This window comes from Pipistrellus hanaki (assembly GCF_964339955.1).
Source record: "Pipistrellus hanaki genome assembly, chromosome: 14".
NCBI lineage: Eukaryota > Metazoa > Chordata > Mammalia > Chiroptera > Vespertilionidae > Pipistrellus > Pipistrellus hanaki.
In genome coordinates this window covers 30,070,370-30,085,576 of record NC_140516.1, presented here as the reverse complement: position 1 = coordinate 30,085,576, position 15,207 = coordinate 30,070,370, and the positions used below count along the sequence as shown (strand labels likewise).

Sequence of the window (15,207 nt, the reverse complement as noted above, 5' to 3'; positions counted from 1 at the left end):
TTCACGGCATTTGCTAAAATCCACATCTTATAAAGATTACACAATATTCCAAAAAGCCGCTGAGGAAAATTCCTCTGAAAGCAACATCAACTTTTTTGATTCTTCGCTGTGTTAATCTGCAACCACTCAAATGAAATGTAAATGTATACTGAAGTGAATATACTCTTTACTCTGACCATCTTCATAACAATTATATCTGTTACACGCATGGAAGGAAAAGAAGAATCAGACTTAGGAGGCAGTCAGCATTCAGACTTAGGAAGCAGTCATTTCCAACTCTGCCGCTAACGGTGGCACCCTAAGGTGCTCTTCAACCTCAATAAGCCTTCCAGTTCTCAACTATAACACGGGGATAAGAAAATCCTACTTCATAGGACGGGGTTAGATCCTGTAGGGAAAGTCCTGGGATACATGCTTGCCCCTTTCCCTTGGGGAACCCAGTAGGATCAACAAGGTACATTTCTGAAAGCCAAGACAGACTTATAATGTCACCAAGAACTAATACTGTGTGATATTTAAAAGGCTTTTTAGCTCTGGCCAGTGGGGCTCAGTTGGTTAGGCGTTGTCCCGTGCACCAAAAGATTGCTGGTTCGATTCCCAGTCTGGGCACATCCCTGGTAGGAGGCAGCTGATGGATGTTTTGATTTCATATCCATGTTTCTCTCTTCTCTCTCAAAACCGATTTAAAAAATCTTTTTAAGAAAAGGCTTAGTACATAAAAGCCTCAACACTGAGAAGAAAATGGAAGAAACCAGGTATTTATGATGAGCCAGATTTTTCCATTCAATAAATGTGGTTAGACAACATATTCTTGTTGTCTGTGCTGAGACATTTGACATTATTTTGACATTATTTGGTTTCCAAGGTGTCTTGCACTATGAGGAAATGGATTCTGTGATTTAATTTCTTTTTAAATTGATTTCAGAGAGGAAGAGATAGGGAGACAGAGACAGAAACATCAATGATGAGAGAGAATCATTGATGGGCCGCCTCCTGCATGCCTCATACTGAGGATGGAGCCCACAACCTGGGCATATGCCCTGAATGGGAACTGAACCATGACCTCCTGGTTCACAGGTCAACACTCAGCCATTAGCCACGTAGGTTGGGCAAGATTCTGTAATTTAATTTTATACGGTTACACTCCTCTCTTCATTCAAATAATGTAACCCCTCCTCAGCAAAGGACTTCAACCTCATGTCCGACAATTACACCCAGCCAATATGAGGCTCCTCCATGTGAGCTTGGGCTCTAGTCTCTTTCACAGTGGTCTCCTCAGAATCAGAACCCAGGCCTTCGAGGTGCCTAACGTTGAGGCTATGGCCCAGGACTGCTTTAAACATGGACCTACATTGGTAGAACTCATTCTATCAACTCCCTAGATGCTTTTTCCAAACTCCATGGAAGGTGCCTTCTACAACCTCACAATTTATAGGCACTCCTCACCGGTGCCCAGGGGAAGGGAGGCATTATCTGGTTGCCGACATCCTTCAGCCTTGATCTCCAGTTGGGTCAAGTTTTTATTGTGGGAAAAATACATTGGTGGCCTGGTTTCCTTTTATTATCTACAAATCACAGTTAAAACTTGGCTCAAGTATTAGCAGCTTTAGTGGAAACAAATCATTCCAATTATGCTGCAGAATCCTGACATGGTTGTAAGGCTAAGCAATAAAGACTATTACCTGTACTTGTTGGGTCTGAGAACAAAAAAAATTTATTTTCCAATTACATACTTTATGTCACCATAAGGAATGAAATGTGTGTGATGGTGAGGGTAACATGCATTTGCTAGTGTACATACCATTTACTCTTTTTTAAAAAGCACTGGGGAATGTCTCTAAATACAATTCATTATTATCATCTTGAGATATATTAGCAGTAGGCAGCTGCCAAAATGTTTTACAAATGAAGCAGTATTAACTTTAGTTTTTACCTAAGCCAGCTGTGTTTGCTACTTGGCATTAAGTCTCATTCCCTCTATGAAATCAACCGCTTATAACCACAGAGGAACTGATAAGATTTTAGCTTCATTTCAGTTAAATGAGTTCCCTTCTGAGGTCACAAATTTGCTTCATGAGATGGGGGAGGACTGCCTGAGTGACAGCACAGGAAACCCGGGAACAGAGCCTGCCACATAAGAAGTGCTCAGTGCTGGCCATGAACAAGTCACAATAGAGTAGGAATATTCTCACAAAACATACCTTAAAAAGGAAGCTCCTGATAAATACCCCAATTCCATAGGTGGGATTTTAGTGTGTAAGTTTACTAGATGTCTTCTTATTCTAGTTAACAATGGAAGAATATAGATTTTTATTTTTATTTTTTAGTAGCTACTTAGTGACTCAGTCAGTCAAGAATAGTAATTACTCATATAATTTAGGAAAAGACTCTCTATTGGGACTCAGCAATGTAGTGCAGACTCATCTGGCGGGACCACATAGTTATTGTCGTTGATGTGATGGCACATCATGCACTTCGGAAATGATGGAAATGGATGGATTTAGAGGTAAGCTGGGAATTCTCAGACCTACAGCAGGGACTGAGAGGCTTTAGTATATAACTAAACTTGGTTAACTTTCGCCTAGCATAGTTTTATCTGTATTGCACACTCTACAATCACTGGCATCTTTTTTAAAAATATATTTTTATTGATTTCAGAAAGTAGGGGAGAGAAAGGTAGAAACATCGATGAGAAAGGATCAGTGATCAGTTGCTTCCTGCACACCTCCTACTGAGGATTGAGCCCGCAACCCTGGTATGTGCCTTGACCAGGAATCCAACCATGAACTCCTGGTTCATAGGTTGATGCTCAGCGACTAAGCCACACCAGCTGGGATTTAAAAAAAAAAAAAATTATTTATTTAATAGGATTAAATCGTTTGAGAAGGCGTAAGGAAGAATAAGCAAGATTGGGATAGGGGGTTAATTTTCGAAAGAGAAATAGGCTAGCCAATCACAAAGTATTTCAAAATAGTGAAGTTGGCATTTTCCAAACACTGTTCTCTGGTCTGTATATTCCATCTCCAGAATGCCAAAACAAAATGCTAAAGTTAAATCACTGATAACCAACTTGGAAGTGGGGTTTGTTTAGTTTTTGGCTTTTGCTTTTAGTGGAGGGGAAATATTTCCCAGTTGTTGTTTTTTTGTTTGTTTGTTTGTTTTTAAAGAAAAGGAAACAAAGCTGTATAGAAAAGGGGCACGTGGTAGAAAGAAAAGTGCAGGGAGAGCAGTTAGGTGATGGACCTCTGGCTTAGTGGCAGCATCACCAACTAACTAGCCAGAAGGATGGCCAGGAGCTTTAGCAAAGCTCTTAAATGCTGTGTATCAACTGTAGTATAAAGAGCTTGAAGATGAGCTCTAAGTTTTCCTTCCAGAAATTAAACGATAAAAATACATTTTAAAGAGGAAGCAGCCTAAATAAAAAGCAAATAATGTAACATATTAACTTAGCAGCTTAAAAATGTATACAACATCAGTTGGGGATTTTATTGCTTTGGGCCCGAGGCCACTGTAAGACTGACTGGGCAGAAAGTTGAAAGAATATCAAGGTTCTGGGTAGGGTGGTGCAATTAGAAAAAGTAAATGCTGTGTTTAGAAGAGATTTAAAGACAGAGTTTGAAAGAACTAAAAAACTATAATTAAAGAATATAAAGGCTTTAGTAGCTATAGTTAATTATGGCAAGCACAGTTCCTGGTTGGACTATTCAATAAATATATGTCGAGTAGATGAAGTGAACAAGCACGTACGTGAGACCTTACAGAAACTAAAAAGGGAAAGAATTTTAGAGACTTTAGGAAAACAAAGTAATACACAATGGGACCACCACCAAAGGACCAAAAAGTTAATTCAGGATTTTAGCAGTACAAAAAATATATGCAAATAAAAATCATCACCAATGTTTTGAATAGCTGATTCTGCTAGAAGTTGGGAAGGCATGAATTATCCATAAGTAATGATTGGGGAAAGGTGGAGATGAATGAGGTAATGGGGAGAAACCTCAGACTTTATTATAGGCAGTTGGACTTGCTAAGTAAAGTCTGCAAATGATTTTTTTAAAGCACATATGGGGCATAAATTAAAAAGAAAAAAAGTAATTGTAGTAAAATTAGAGTGGATGTAGAAGCTTAGTGGGAGAAAACCTTTCTATTTAATAGATGGGATGCTGCCTGATTTATGAATCACTCAATAAAGCCAATTAGACCTTTAATTAAAAAAAAACACAACAATTTAATGGATAAAAAATAATGTTTTAAATAACAAAACATATAAAGCAGACGTAAACTAGATATTTATTTATTATTATTATTTTTTAATATATTTTATTGATTTTTCTTACAGAGAGGAAGGGAGAGAGATAGAGAGCTAGAAACGTCGATGAGAGAGAAACATCGACCAGCTGCCTCTTGCACACCCCCTACCGGGGATGTGTCCGCAACCAATGTACATGCCCTTGACCGGAATCGAACCTGGGACCTTTCAGTCTGCAGACCGACGCTCTACCGCTGAGCCAAACCGGTTTCAGCGTAAACTAGATATTTAAAGCAAATATAAACCTGCCTTAGAAATGATCAAGTTTAATGATGCAGCTTTTGACATATTTATGTGTTTTATAAAAGCTTACTTTTATTGTCAAAATTTAATATGTGGTGTTCAACGGGGCTTGTCATGTTTATGTTACAGTCGTGTTTCCACAGCACCAAAATCAACTTCAGTAGTAAGTCTGAAATGCAGAAAGAGTTGCTGATAAGATGTTAAAGGAAGTCACACCAACCAACTGATGGAAGTCATTTTACACACCACGTGTTATCAAAGGCAAGTTATATTTCAAGTGTTAACACAGTGGCCCTTTTGCAGAGAGAAAAAGTATTTCCATCTTGTGCACCAACTTGTTCTAAATCAAAACAAAATATTTGGTCATCAAAAAGGCAGAAGAAAATAAAAACCAAATTTTTAATAAACCCCGTATTTATGATCAACCAATGAACCTTCATGAAAAGCTTGATTTAATCTTTACCCAAAGAGAAGCAAAGGGAGCTTAGACACCGGTGTGAGCCTGAGGAAGGGATTGCCCCTGGACCTGGAGCTGGGCTTGGGTAGAGAGGGACCAGCGAGCATTAGGAGCTCTGAAAGCTGAGGGCACTGGGTGTGCTTCTGAGTTCAAACAGACCCCAGGGGAGAGGAGGCGTTAGACTCCCACAGCCCGCAGAGCCCCAGCACAGTCCCAGCAGGGGCCCTCCCAAGCCTCACGCCCCCCCTTACTGTACAGGAACAGCACAGTGACCTCGGGATCTCCAAAGAGCATGGAAGAAGCGAGGAGAGGTGCGGAAGCAGAAGGGACTTGCGGACAGGGAAACAAAAGCACATGTAGCCGAATCCGGTTTGGCTCAGTGGATAGAGTGTCAGCCTGTGGACTGAGGGTCCTGGGTTTGATTCCGGTCAAGGGCATGTACCTTGGTTGCAGGCACATCCCCAGTGGCGGGGGGAGGGGGGAGGAGGGTGCAAGAGGCAGCTTATCGATGTTTCTCTCTCATCCATGTTTCTAACTTTCTATCCCTCTCCCTTCTTCTCTGTAAAAAATCAATAAAATATATTTTTAAAACAACACACACACACACACACACACACACACACACACAAAGCAAATGTAAGGGGGAGGGGGTCGCGGGAGGCCATTCATCCTAAGCCTCGAAGAATCCCTGAGTAATTTTTCAGTGGTGATGACAAATACCCAACCAAAAATAAGCAAGCCCACAAGAACAGACAGATAATGGGGGGGGGGGGGGGGGGTTGGGGATCAAAGGAAAATCTAGATCCTAAAGCAAGATAAAAAAGAATTCTCTAATGAATTCTATAGCTGTTTATGCAACCAATATGTATTAAGCACCTACTCTGTGCCAGGCTCTATGCCAGGTTGCCGGGCATGCATGCCATTTTAGCTGTGATTAACCAATCACCCAGGGATGAAAGGTTAGTGGAACTGCCGTTATATTTATGTTTACTTACTGTTCATTTCTGTGTTTTCCTAAGACTTCCAAACGCAAGGGCCCCTGAGTGCCCATTATTTAGTGATAGGTTTTGAAACACACAGTAATCTCCTAGGACTGAGATTGACACTGTTGATTCCTTTCCCAGGCTCTCAGTCCCTAAAGGTTCCATGTTCGAGTTAAGCCTAATTATCCCCTAAGCAGGGCCACAGGGCCACGTGCAGAAGCAGAAAAGTGATGAAAGACAAGGAAAACTACCTCAGAGACTAAGTATCAGAGTTAAGTACATCTATCTTTACCTGTAAAAGTCCAAACAGATAATCTTAAGAAAAAGGTGTGAATTAGACATTAATTTTAAGGTAGATCTGGAAACAGCTGACGGCACAGGAGGGTGGAAAGAATTTAGTCCATAATTTACTTATACATAGATTGCCTTTCTTGGCCCGTGGTCCGCAAACTGCGGCTCAAGAGCCACATGTGGCTCTTTGGCCCCTTGAGTGGGCGAGTCTATTTTGAAGAAGTGGCATTAGAAGTTTAAGTTGAAAAAATTTGGCTCTCAAAGGAAATTTCAGTCATTGTACTGTTGATATTTGGCTCTGTTGACTGATGAGTTTGCCGACCACTGTTCTTGGCCAAGGTGGTTGGCAAACTCTTGCTAATATTTGGGTTACTCTGGTGCATTTTTACACTAATTATCAACCTTTGTCTCCTGACTAGCTTTTCACAGTAAGGATTTAAATAGCCTCCACCCTTCAACATTTGCTTATTCTTATTATATATTATATAAATATTCTGGTGGTTGTCACTTACTGAGCCTTCAGAATGGTATGACTTGTGCTTTCTTCGCCTTGTTTGCCAGACCACAGCAGTGTCATAATAATAATAACAATAACAACAACAACAACAGCTACTTACTCGTGGCCTGGAACTGTACAAGACACTGTGTAGGAGTTATTTACTCAGAACAATTGTAAGGGCTAAGTCCTTGCTACTACCTTTCTGTGCTCAAAGTTGGACAGACCTGAATTCAAATCCTGTCCTGCTTTTGTAACTTCTCCTCCCCTGAGAGATGAGGCTCAGTTTCCTGGATGAAGGCTACTCTGGGGATGCAATGAAATACAGTGAGGCTGAGGACCTGGCCTCTACAAGCTGCCATGGGGACTCTCCATCGTGACATTCATGTCTTGCCTTAGGCAGCAGCTTCAACTACTAGCTAGACAACCTCTCGCATTTCTGAAGAGTGTTACGCTGTCAATACCCCTTCACCTCCTTCCCAGCCACTGGCTTGTTTGATCCTCTGGAAAATATTTTAATACCTTAATATTGACTTTTTGAGATTGTCCAGTTACTTCAGGACATAGTAACTGTCTGTCAGCCTTGAAAAATGCTAATCCAGGAAATGATGCAAGAAGAAAGGACCAGGACTCGGCCTTCCTTTCCAGTCCTCTGAAGGCAGTCTGCCTCCTTCCTTCTCCTAGCTTTATGTGTGTCAGGGGTGTGGGGGTAGCCAGTGTTGGAGGTAAGTCAAGTGGGTGGGGGGGTAAGGAGGGATGTGATACGTAGGTGTCCTAGGTTTCCAAAAAAGAAATGTGCCACCTTCCCTTATGAAAGAACATGTCTCTTTTTCTTTTTCTCGAGCTTGTGAGAAAATCCTACTACTTTCCCTTATTTAAACAAAACGACGTACTTACAATCTTCTCACAGCAGTCTGGATCAAAAGGCTATATTCATCAGTGTGACAGAAAATCCTGGGAAAGATGTATTCACCCAGTATACCGCCCGGCACACAGTAGGGACTCAACAAATATGTGAAGTTACTGCAGTTACTGTAGTGTGTCCTCTGCTCGTAATGCAGAAAACAATGCAATGGTTCCTCACTTTTATTTTTATTTTATTTTTTTTAAATATATTTTATTGATTTTGTACAGAGAGGAAGGGAGAGAGATAGAGAGTTAGAAACATCAATGAGAGAGAGTCATTGATCAGCTGCCTCTTGCACACCCCCCAGCGGGGATATGCCCACAACCAAGGTACATGCCCTTGACCGGAATCGAACCCGGGACCCTTCAGTTCCCAAGCCGACGCTCTATCCCTTGAGCCAAACCGGTTTCGGCGGTTCCTCACTTTTAGATAGCCTCCTCTATCAGCAAGATTCACCTGTCAAATGATTAATTAGTTGAGAGGTCACACAGGTAGACAGATTTGTGTTTGGCCTGCAAGGTTTCAAAATTCATTTTGAAATACCATGTATTACATTTCATCCCCAGAGTAGCTTTCATACACATTCATAGACATTTATAGCTGGCTTGCTCTACCCAAGAGTATCTACCTGGTCCTTGTGCCGGTGCCTGGATTATAAATGTGTTCTCGAAATCAAAGTTCACAAGTCCTGTTAGCTATAGCAGGTGTTAATCTGATCCTTAGAAAGACTCCCCCCCCACACACACACACACCACCACCACCAAAACAAAAGCTAGAAGGTTCAAAATGTGTAAATACACAACCCAACCCCTCCAGCCCTCCAATTCTCTCTGAAAACTTGACTCTGCAGTTCCCACTATCAGTTTGTAAAGCCCTGTTCTCAAACCCTCCACTTCTCGGGTCCTTGCTAACCAGAGGCATGAAGAGGAAGGACCAGGGCCTCTTCTCTCCTGATGCCTGAAAAAGCCCTCCAACCCCCAGCAGAACTGGGAAGGAATTCTTGACACAAGCAGGGAAGAAGCTTTAAAACGCCACTGACATAAAAGGCTACTAAATGCCACAGTCGCTTGTCGTTTAGGAGGTGCCATTTAGAATGTTATAGAAATCAATCAAATTAAATAGGCCTAAAACGCAAGTGATTTTCATTCGACACTATTTTTTTTAAAAAAATATTACAATACTGAGAGTCTTCCCACTTTAAAATAAATATCATTCCTATAAAGGCAGATAGATCCTGACCATTCTCCCTTTTCACATGGATGCCACCTCCCTCCTGGACCCTCCTTTGCTGGCTCAGTGTGGTCCCCTGAAACCAGAGAGCCCCCTTTCCCTAGCCGCTCAAGCCCATGCTCTTAGCCCTGCATGCCCCCTACATTCTCCTTCCCCCAGTCTGGATTTTCCATCTCTCCTCAAACCCACCACAAATACTCCTTAAAGATATTTCAGTAACAAGCATTACATACTACTAATAGTTATGGCATGATTATACATTACTGATACATTACATTAATGATACATTACTACTTATAGTAATGAATATTTATTGAGCACCTACTATGTGCCAAGCACAAGTTTAACTATTTCAGAGCTACCCCCACCTTCACCCGAGGGTTGCAGTGTGGTAAAGATGAGTGCCCAGCAGCCAGACTGCCAGCTGGGGTCTCAAGAAGGCTTGCTGACCACCTCCGGTGTGGTCCAAACGCTATCTACAAGGCTCCTTGAGACTGTGATTACTGCTGTCACATGTAAGGATGTGACATTTACACAAGCCCCCATTGCTAAACGGAAAAGGAACTTCTGTCTTTGGCAAGCCCTCTGCTTCCCATCCAAGGGATGCCCCGGTGATTCCTGATAAAACGGAGCCTCCTCAAGACCATCCCCTCATCTGACTCCAAGGCGAAGGAGGCGTCTCCCCTGCCTGGACCTGAGGCGCCACTAGAGCTCACGGGGAGCTGCAGTAAGCGAAGGGTTCAATCCTGCCCGTGTAGACAAGCCATTTCCTCCAGTAAGCCTAGATCATTGCAGTTTCCTCTGTGCAAGTCCGTCCTCAGAGCCCCCGACGAAAAGGGTCAATGGACAAAGTTCCAGTGACCGTGGCCCGGGTGCGCCCCGAGGCCAGCCCCGGCAGAAGCCCTCCGCCCGCTCGCTATCGCCCGGGAGGAAAGGCGTCCGGAGAGGCTCCTGGGGAAGGAAGGACACGTCCCCCCGCGGTCCTGCCTCTGGACGGGGACCAGCTCTGCAGGCTCCGGGGCTGAGCCGGGGCGGGACCGCTGCGCGGCGCGGGGCTCCCGGAGGCTGGGGCGCGGGGGGCGAGGCTGCCCCGGGATCCCGGCCGCGCGCTCCCAGCCGCCCTCCTCCCGGCCCCCCGCTCCCTCCTCCGCTCCCTCCTCCTCCTCCCCCGGCCCCCAGCCTCCGCGCCCGGCTGCTCCTCCCGGGGAGGGTGGGATCCGGGGCCGCCCGGCTGGAGGGGAGAGGGAGGCGGGCGACTCGAAGCCTACCGTCCTCGGCTTCTTGACCCCCGACATGCCGGCGGCGCGCTGGCCTCGGAGCCGGTGCTGGGCGCGGAGACGGAGGGTGCACTGCTGCCGGCCTCCCGGGAAGGAGGAATAAAAAGGCTCCGCAGACACGTCGCACTTCCCTTGACCAGCCCCCTCCTCCTACTCCTCCTCCCGCCGCGCGCCTCTCCGCCCCGTCGGCTCCCTCCGCCGGCAGCGCCCAGCCCAGGGGACCGGCCGCCGCCTGGGCGGGGTCCGACCGCGCTCCCCACCCGCGGGAGCGGCTGGGCCGGCTCGGTCCGAAGCGGGACCTGGCAGCCCGAGGGGCAGACCCACAGGCCCTGCTCGGAGCCCGGGGTCAAGTTCAGCCTCTCCTTTCCCACTCCCAGCTGGTCCCAGAGCATCCCCGCCCCACCCCACTCCCACCCCAATCCCCATCCCCACCCCTGTCCCTATCCCCATCCCCATCCCATCCCCATCCCCACCCCCATCCCCCCCATTCCCACCCCAATCCCCATCCCCACATCCCCATCCCCATTCCCCTATCCCCATCCCCATTCCCACCCCACCCCCACCCTAATCCCCATCCCCATCCCATCCCCATCCCCATCCCCACCCCCATCCCCCCATCCCCATCCCAATCCCCATTCCCCCATCCCCATCCCCATTCCCCCATCCCTACCCTCACCCCCACCTTACCCCCATCCCCATTCCCATACCATCCCCATCCCCATCCCCACCCCCACCCCAATCCCCATCCCCATCCCCATCCCACCCCCACCCCCATCCCCATCCCCCCCCAATCCCTATCCCCATCCCCCCTATCCCCATCCCCACCCCCATCCCCATCCCCATTCCCATCCCCACCTCCACCCCTATCCCCACCCCCATCCCCTCCCCGAGCCTCTTCCTGCCTCTGGGACCCAGAGTTTATTTGGTTAAGGACAAGGATGCTTGAAATCTCCAGACTCCTTGGCACGGTCTTGGCATGGTCCTGGGTGGATTAGGGGATTGGAGGTGAGGGGCACGGATGCCCAGCTCGCGAGATCAACCCCCAGTTCTAACAGCGGTGACCAGCTTTGACCCATCCTCATTCTGCTGAGTTCTGCCTGCAGTCTCACGCGCACCCCCATTCCCTGTGAGGGGATTCCAAGCTGAGCTGCCAGCCTGGGCAGCCCAGGTTTTCTATGCCCGTGTCATACACAATGAGGATAATTCACTCAGTCGGGATGCTGGCCCGTGTGTTAAGAGCCAGGCGTGGTGCGAAGGGGGCTATATGCATGCCCTCCTTTGGAGCTCACACTTTCCTGTGTTACAGACCAGCGGGCTGAGGCTCTGCTCCATCTCACAAAGTCAAGCAAGCGAGGCCAGTGGCCCCAGAAGATGGCCAGTGGTAGCGCAGGGACTCCCCCAAATATTCCTATACTTGTTTCTATGTGTTTGGAAAGAGCAGAAGGATGTCCAAGGTGAGAAGGCTTAAGGCTAGACCCCAGGGCTCCAAGGTCTTATCAGAGGACAGCTTGAGGCCACTCTATTCAAGAGCTTGTCTGGGACAAGCTGAGGTAGGAGGAGAGGAGCTGGGATTAGTGACAGGCACCTTGAGGACAATAACTGGGCCTCATACTCCCCCTTTGTATCCGGGCTCCTGGCATTGTGTAACGCCACAAACAGAATAGGACGTTCCGGGAAAGAACAGTGAAGATATACAAGAGCCACACTGCTCGCTCCAACGTTGAGAGGACTGGAGAAGCTGACTCTATAGGGGTGAGGGATGGAACTTTTCTTTCATACCCAATTGTCTGTCTGGAAGGCCAGCTCTTCGGACAAACACCTGAAGATCTGAGTGTTCATTGTCTGCCCTTCTTCTCCATGGAAAGATGGGGAAGGAAAATAAATCGGGAGTCAAAAACTTAGAAGGCAGCCTACATGTTTTCACAGTGTCCAAATGTCAGTCCGTGTATTTATTTTCTTACTCATTTGGAGTAAGCTGCCACCACTCCCTTCAACTGCTAGAGGGGAAAAACCGGGTTTGAGTTTCTATACTGGATGCAAAGGAGCACGTTTTGAATTCATGCGATTTAAACAGTAATATCCCATTCTAATTTCATTGGAGAAACAAAAACAAAAACATTTGTATCAGTTCCAACCACATCTTGGACAGTGCCAGATCCTGCCCTAGGGGAAAAGGTAAATTACGTACCAATGGAGAAATAGTAATTTGCATAATTGGTTTTTTTTTAAACTTTGTCTTTAAAAAACCCCAGGTTCTTGAAAAGAAGGAAGTTAAAGGCAAATTCCTAGGACAGCTCCCCTGTAATTTATAGGAGGGCAATAACCTGGGTGCTGAGATAAGGGGGAATCTGAACTTAGCGTCTAGTTGGACAGAGTTGAGACTCAAACCCCAAATGCTCTGTGAATGGCACCCACAGCGTCTGGGTCAACTACTTCAAGACCCATGATCATTGTAAATGACCTTGCTTTAGATTTGATTAATTCTCAAGTAGTGCTTTCAGACAAGATATTGTTTTACTGCTTCCAAAGACGTGTGAAATAGCAGGCCTGAGCTCCCTTGGGCCTGAGCTGCGGGCTGTTTAACATCATCAGTGTAGTTGCAATGCAACATGGCAACTCACTGAGAAGCAAAATATTCTCTCTCTCTCTCTCTCTCTCTTTTTACTCTCCCAAGGTTTTTCTCTTAAAGGGATTGTCTTGAAATCTTTTTCATCTCACTACCTTAGGAGAGGACATTCCTTCAGAAACCATATGAGCAGCGAGCAGCTTCATTTTTGGAGTCTATGGTTCCAGAACCTCAGAAGTGGGAGAAGCCTCATTCAGGGTAGAGGAGGAAGGCTTGGGCTCATCCTTTTCTATGGACACACTCTGCTTAACTTTCTCAGGGATGTTCCCTTCAGACTCCACTGTGAAACTCTGCGGCCTACCCTGATTGTGCCAACTCATAATCCTTGAGACTACTCACAACATTTAACTAGATCCTTGAGACTTAGTCACAACATTTGCATGACGTTGTGGGTTTTGGTTTTTTTTTCCTTCCAGGAACTGCATGGGCTTTAATAATTAACTTAATGAGGTGGTGACTTTGTCCTTTTTGTGTAGAAAAGATGATATAAGTTATCTCACCCAAATAAGCAAGGGAAACACATACCGTATACAAAGAATGCCAGTGTTGATGAGATGTTTATGCCATAGGTTCTCCAACACATTTGGGGGTGAGAATGGGGGGACTCATCACATTTTAGGGAGACAGGCTTTGAGGCACTGCCCCCTCCATGATCATTCCAAAGAAATGCAGCTACATTGCCCCCTAGTGGCTGTGATCCTCGGAGACCTAATGATTGAAACCCGCTGTGCAAAAGTAAGTTCATCCGATCCCTTGGGTCAAGAAGCCCTTAGAGACTGGGCTAGGATCCACTCTTCCCAAGCACAGGAGACACCAAGACCAGCAAGATGGGGTCTCTGTCTTCAAGAAACTCACTATCGAGTGAAGGAGACAGACTGTGTTCCCCCAACCTGACCCCAATCATTTTAACTCAGTACACACTTGCACAGGAAAAAATGACATTTTATTTTGACACAAAAGACACTGATCTTTAATGTAGGGCTAAGGGCTTCTCTTGTGGTATGGGTATGCTGGTGGGAGTTCCAAAAATCGCTCATAAGGTGTCTTCAACAATTTCCAGTTGGGGATTTTATAAGGTGGAGTTAAAAGTCAAGAGCACTTAAATAATCTGAGAGGAGATGCCAAGATTTTTCTATACCCCTTCCTCGTCTTTCTCTGTTCTCTCGCCTACACCCAATTCACCAGTACTATTTTTTAGCAGCTTATCTTTCCAAAGGACCTGTTCATAGAAAACACAGTTCTTTTTTTTTCCCCCCACTCGTATACTATTTAGTTAAGTCACATCTACTAAATGACTTATTTACAGTCACAAGCACAACTGGCATTAATAGCGTTGGGAACAAACGCAATGGATCCCGGTGAGCACCCAGCTTAGGAGTGGAGTGAAGGAGTGTGTGGGCATTCCCGTGCCTCCTATTGTCAATAGCATTCAGTGTGCTGTGGGCACCAGTCATTATCTCTTCCAGAAGAAACTGAGAGCGTAGATTAAACTGGTCAGTTAAAAGAAACGACACTTTGGGAGCACAGAGGAGAGACAGCCAGTCAATTAATATCATCTCTGGAACTCTGGAAGGAGGGGCAATGGAGAGTGATGTCAGCCTTCCTTGGGGAAGATTTGATACATGAACTGAGACTTGAAAGAAGGCTTGGTTTTGCCAGTCCTCTTCCCAAAGTGAGGTGTATGTTAATTAGAAAATTTAAAGACAGAGCGCTATATGAAATCACCTGGTATGTTCAGAAAATTATAAGCATCTGCATTGCTGAGTGTAGGAGATGTAATAGAAGTTGGGGAGTTGTTAGAGAGGACCTGTCATATACAATCAGGCGGCTACCTGACTTTGTGTGCTCTCTTCTTCATGCCCGTCAGAATGTATTAGCTATACGGCTGGCCTTCCATTAGTCATGGGACACTTTTCATGTCCAAGGATGAGAAGCCACTGTCCATGGTCTGGTGAGGCAGGTGGACATGTACATAAATAATTCCAAGGGAACGTGATAAAGTGTCTGAATATAGGTATATTTGAAAGTACACACACCAAGGCAGTTGACTTAATTATGAAGAAAGTCCAATGGATGGTGACCATTTAACCTGAGTTTCAATGATAAAAGAAATACAATTTCCAGTTTGGGATTTTATAAGGTGGAGTTAAAAATCAAGAGCACTTAAATAATCTGAGAGGAGATTCCCCATCTTTGTCTGTTCTCGTTTCTATACCTAATTCACCAGCACAATTTTTTAGCAGCTTATCTTTCCACAGTACTCATTTGTCTTCATAGAAAACACAATTCTTTTTCCCCCCACTCGTATGCTATTTACTTAAGTCACATCTACTAAATGGCTTATTTACAGTCACAAGCACAACTGGCATTAATGGCATTGGGAACAAA

At 45.4% G+C, this 15,207-nt stretch overlaps 1 protein-coding gene across 1 annotated transcript in view; it reads right to left on the bottom strand.

Moving 5' to 3' along the window:
- Positions 1-10,372, bottom strand: part of PAPSS2 (3'-phosphoadenosine 5'-phosphosulfate synthase 2) — a 60,235-nt gene extending 49,863 nt beyond the window's left edge. The window contains exon 1 of the mRNA XM_084903445.1: positions 10,185-10,372. Coding sequence (XP_084759571.1) covers positions 10,185-10,211 — 27 coding nt within the window. The 5' untranslated portion in view covers positions 10,212-10,372. The remainder of the gene's footprint in view (positions 1-10,184) is intronic.
- Positions 10,373-15,207: the final 4,835 nt, after the last annotated feature.